The 5,471-nt window shown below is 34.0% G+C and overlaps 1 protein-coding gene across 1 annotated transcript; it reads left to right on the top strand.

The window, feature by feature from the left end:
* Window positions 1-213: 213 nt before the first annotated feature.
* Window positions 214-4,455, top strand: RCA14 (ribulose bisphosphate carboxylase/oxygenase activase 1, chloroplastic-like). Its single transcript, NM_001255602.1, is given in 7 exon segments — window positions 214-332; window positions 1,039-1,367; window positions 1,465-1,570; window positions 1,665-1,750; window positions 2,200-2,672; window positions 3,184-3,465; window positions 4,124-4,455. Coding segments are annotated over 7 exon segments (1,437 nt in total). The 5' UTR covers window positions 214-287; the 3' UTR covers window positions 4,240-4,455.
* Window positions 4,456-5,471: the final 1,016 nt, after the last annotated feature.

The raw sequence follows: 5,471 nt of genomic DNA on the forward strand, positions 1-5,471 counted from the left end.
AACAAGCTACGTGTGGTAACAAATTCTCCATAAAACTTATGGATCAGGAAAAGGCTTCAATTCCAACCTCAAGATCTAGGTTGGTGAGACCTTGCAGGCACTATGTGGTTGCCACGTGGCAGCCAAGCTAATCTTCATCGTGTGGATGTTAAGGACTCTACAACTAGTCTTGAGGATATGAATTTCTGAACACTCAATTATAAGTCCCTTCCCTATTGTAATTTCTGCCAGCCTCAAAAAATACTTGCTCTACCTCTGCCACTTTCTGAGTACAATACAACACTGCCATGGCTGCCTCAGTCTCCACTATTGGAGCTGTCAACAGAGCTCCAGTATGATTTTTTTTCCTTCTCTTTGCACTTTCTTGTCCTTAGTTTCTTAACTATTTCTTAGATGAATTTTGTCATATAAATGCTCAAATCATTATTAATTTGTGTAAGGTTATAGATTTATGTTTGAAATATACATATAACATATCTATACATGCAAATAAGGGTTGGCACCGTGGAGTAAAATCAATTAATTTTTCACGTTGAAAGTGAAGCAAGTCATTATCATTATGGGATTTCCTTTTTTTTTTTTGTAGTTTAGGGGTAGCCAATGTGCATCCAAACATGATTTTGAATATCTGAAAGATATATGACACTACCTTTATCCTAGTTTCGTTAAGAATTACTCCAAGTTCTCATTTCATATACATGTCTATGACAAGTTTCTTTTTTCGTGCTAGTAGGAGTCGCTGAGTTTTGGTACACTTCAAAAAGTGTCAATTTCAAGAATATGATACATAGAGGGAAAACTCTTATGATTTTTAACTCCTCATTTATATTGATAGTAAACTCAATATAGGTTAATAACTGTGTTATGTAATGTAATAATCAATATATGTGATAGCAAATTAGAAAAGAATGGTGTTATTTCTTACTTGAGTCAAGATAAAATCAACAGATTTGGATATTAGAAGCATGTGACAAGTGAGTGTGAAGTTTTAAAATTAGTTTGGACAGTATAAAAGAGTGGTTACTGTGAATATTGCAGCTGAGCTTGAACAGCTCTGAAGCTGGAGATTCGGTTCCCAGTTCAGCCTTCTTTGGCACAAGCTTGAAGAAGGTTACTGCCTCAAGGGTCCCTAACGTCAAGATTTCTTCTGGAAGTTTCAAAATCGTTGCGGCGGAGAAAGAGATTGATGAGCAACAACAGACAAACAAGGACAGATGGAAAGGTCTTGCCTATGATATTTCAGATGACCAGCAAGACATCACAAGAGGAAAGGGTATGGTTGATTCCCTCTTCCAAGCTCCACAGGAGACTGGAACTCACTATGCAGTCATGAGCTCTTTTGAGTACCTTAGCACTGGACTTAAACAGTGAGTGACACTTACAAAATTAGTGTTTGCTTAAGTTGAAAAATTGAACTCCCTTATTTTGATCTAACTAAAGGTGTTCATGATGGTGGTATTTCAGGTATAACTTGGATAACAACATGGACGGTTTTTACATTGCTCCTGCTTTTATGGACAAGCTTGTTGTTCACATCACCAAGAACTTCATGACCCTGCCTAACATCAAGGCATGTAAATTGCACACATGATTCCCTTATACATTGCCTCAAAACTATAGTTAATGAAACAGGAGACACTCAGTATTTTTCATTGTTTTTACAGGTTCCTCTCATTCTTGGTATTTGGGGAGGCAAAGGTCAAGGAAAATCCTTCCAATGCGAGCTCGTCTTTGCCAAGATGGGAATCAAGTGAGTAAATGTTGTATATATATTACTACTACATAACAGAACACATCAGTTATATACATTACTACATTAGCAACTCTAGTGCATTAGAACTTAGTACTTAGCACTCAATAGCTAAAGTGTGTTTCAATGACATCTCTAAATGGAACTTTAGTTGAATATAAGAAAAAATATATTTTTAGTCTCTCAAAATATCGAAAAATTCTATTTAGTCCCTATAAATATATAACTTTTTTAGTTTCTACATTTTTCCACAAATGTGTGTTTAGTCTCTGGCGGCTGGCGAGAGACTAAAACTAGGTTTCTCTTTATAAATGTAGGGACTAAAAAGACATTAAATTTTTAAAGAGACAGGAACCAAATTTTGAGATATTTTGATGCACTAAAAACATATCTTAGCCTTGAATATATTATTTGGTGATTGGTGCTAACTTATGATGTTGTGATGACAGCCCCATCATGATGAGTGCTGGAGAGTTGGAAAGTGGAAATGCAGGAGAGCCAGCAAAGTTGATAAGGCAAAGGTACCGTGAAGCTGCTGATATAATCAGCAAGGGGAAGATGTGCTGTCTCTTCATAAACGATCTTGATGCAGGAGCTGGTCGTCTTGGTGGAACCACTCAATACACTGTGAACAACCAGATGGTGAATGCCACCCTCATGAACATTGCTGATAACCCCACAAATGTTCAGCTTCCTGGCATGTACAACAAGCAAGAGAACCCCCGTGTGCCAATCATCGTCACCGGTAACGATTTCTCAACACTCTATGCTCCTCTCATCCGTGATGGGCGTATGGAGAAGTTCTACTGGGCACCTACAAGGGATGACCGAGTTGGTGTCTGCAAGGGAATTTTCCGCACTGACAATGTTCCTGAGGATGAAATTGTCAAGCTTGTTGACACCTTCCCTGGCCAATCTATTGGTAAGTTTCCTATGGGAACTCAAGAACTCTCTGCAATTTGCAAATGATCTAATATGTTTCACACCCCAAACATATATAATTAGGACAAAACTTAGATGCAGTTCAGTTTCTTCAGTGGTTTTAGTATTGTTCTCTAATAAGAATTGGAGTTTTTATTTCGATAACTCATTGATGTTTAATACAAACTTTTATTATGTTGATTAACAAAGTGAAACTCTAATTATGATTGAAAAAGAGCATGGAAAAACATTTAAGAAATTACATCTAAGTTTTGTCCATGTAATTAAAACTTACATATTAGTCCCTTAAATTATAAGCAACAACCACTTTAATCCTGATTTTTTTAAGGGTAATAATGTGTTGCCACCTTTACAGATTATTTCTTTTTATATCTCTTTTCTTATCACATCATATCTCATCTATCATGCCAACACTTTTTCTCTAGGTGTCATTTACCTTTTAGATGTCCTTAATTGCAATAAGACTAATGGTATGCAATTTATCATTGCAGATTTCTTTGGTGCACTCAGGGCTAGAGTATATGACGATGAAGTGAGGAAGTGGATTTCTGGTGTTGGTGTTGACTTGATTGGGAAGAAGCTTGTGAACTCCAAGGAAGGACCTCCAACCTTTGACCAACCGAAGATGACTTTGAGCAAGCTCTTGGAGTATGGTAACATGCTTGTCCAAGAACAAGAGAATGTGAAGAGAGTACAACTGGCAGACAAGTACTTGAACGAGGCTGCTCTTGGTGATGCTAATCAAGATGCCATCAAAAGAGGAACTTTCTATGGTTTGTTATTTTATTCTGAATTTATATAGGATGTTTGCATATAGCTCAATTTTCAGTCAACTTATACACACGTAGAAATTCAGGGAAAGTTTTTTCATGCAATTTTTTTACATTCTCGGGAATGTTATTTCAAGAATATAACATGAAAATATTGTTTTCAGGTATTTAAAAAAATGTTTGGTTACGTTTTAATATTCTTGGAAATGATTTTTAAATTTAAAATAATTTAAATAAAAAAGAAGTTTCATATGTTTCAAACAATAAATTCTTACATTTTCATTGGAATATCACTTTTCTACCCCTTCTCATGAGAAAAATGTTAAAACCATGGTAAAAAAGGAAATTATAATATTTTCAGAAATCAATAATACCTAGAAATAATTTTTCAAAACTTATGATAAACATAAAAACATTATATTCTATTTTTACATTTCCCGAGAATTTGATAAAATTACGTGAAACAAATGTCCCTTTAATTTTGATATAGTAAAAAGGTTTCCAATATGTCTAATAACATATTGCTCACTTAAACTATTTTAAAAATTTGACAAAATATAATCGAACAATTACACTATGTCAAAATTAAACTCATTAGAAAGTATATTTTGATCAAATAAAACTAGGTCTAAACTTTTTGGTTGTTTTATTTTCTGCCCAGGCAAAGCAGCCCAGCAAGTAAAAATTCCCGTTCCTGAAGGTTGTACTGATCCAAATGCCTCAAACTTCGACCCAACTGCAAGAAGTGATGATGGAACCTGCTTATACACACCCTGAGAACCTAAGCATTCTCCACTTGAAGAGAAGCTATGACTTGAGATAATCAAATAATTTATCTTGTTCATATTGGATTGTTATCCTTTATAATTTTGAGTTACATTGTCTCACTACTAAAAAAAACACTTGAGATAATCAATTAATATTTCCTGGTGTTCATTGTGGTTCTGCTGAACTTTGTGGCTTCAAATAATAGAAGGTGTTTTACTACAAAGGTTTTAATTAATGATGTCATTATTCATTTAATATTTTCATTGCTGAATTTTGACAAGGGTTTATAAAATCTCATAGGAGACATTGGTTCAATTACATATTGCCATTCATGAACAAAAATCAAAATATTTTAAAAAAATTATTATTCCTACATCGGTTATAAGAATAATCGATGTAGTATTGCTTTATATTCTACATCGGTTATACATAAAACCGATGTAGAATGATCCTAAATGAGGTACCACTCAACTACGTTTGAAGGCGGATGGAGATGTAGAACGTCGGACATTCTACATCAGTTATCAGGAGAATCGATGTAGAATGCCACAACCGATGTAAAATAGTCAGCATTTTAAGACGGATGTGTTTCGAGACCCGTTTTCGAATCCAACTCATTCTAAGACGACTTGTCGACCGATGTAGAAAGAACACAGAGTTTCAACATCGCTGGCTACAATGATGCATGACAATCAATGTAAAAATATACTTTTAACCGATGTAAAAAGATAATTTTATAGTAGTGAGATCTATATTTTACAATGTGTACATTAAAGTCTTGATACCTTTCTCTTTCTCCCTGTGCATTTATTTATTGCTTTTCTACATTTAATTTTTTCCTTGACACGATATTAATGTTATCCTACCTGTTCATTTTAATCTTGCATGCATACATTGCTCTAAACATGAGCGATCAATATGTCCTGGCAAATTTTAGTTTCTTAGCAAAAGTAGTTTCATGTATCAGCAATCACATGCATGAATGACCTGTTTTAACCCAGTGTGTTAGTTAAGGCTTTTAAGCTACCTTTTAGTTTATTTGATGAGTTTTGAAAGCTTGTTTGATTAAAATCAAACCAACTTAATGAAGTTTTTTTTTTATAATTTGTAACATTGTTTAAAACACTACTTCATGTAATATTATTTAAACTCCTAATTAACTTTTTTTTTTTTTATCTTCACTATTATATCATACTTTTTTAAGAGTATTTCTCACTTCTCAACTACTTTTACTTTAATCA

Source organism: Glycine max, chromosome 14 (assembly GCF_000004515.6).
Source record: "Glycine max cultivar Williams 82 chromosome 14, Glycine_max_v4.0, whole genome shotgun sequence".
NCBI lineage: Eukaryota > Viridiplantae > Streptophyta > Magnoliopsida > Fabales > Fabaceae > Glycine > Glycine max.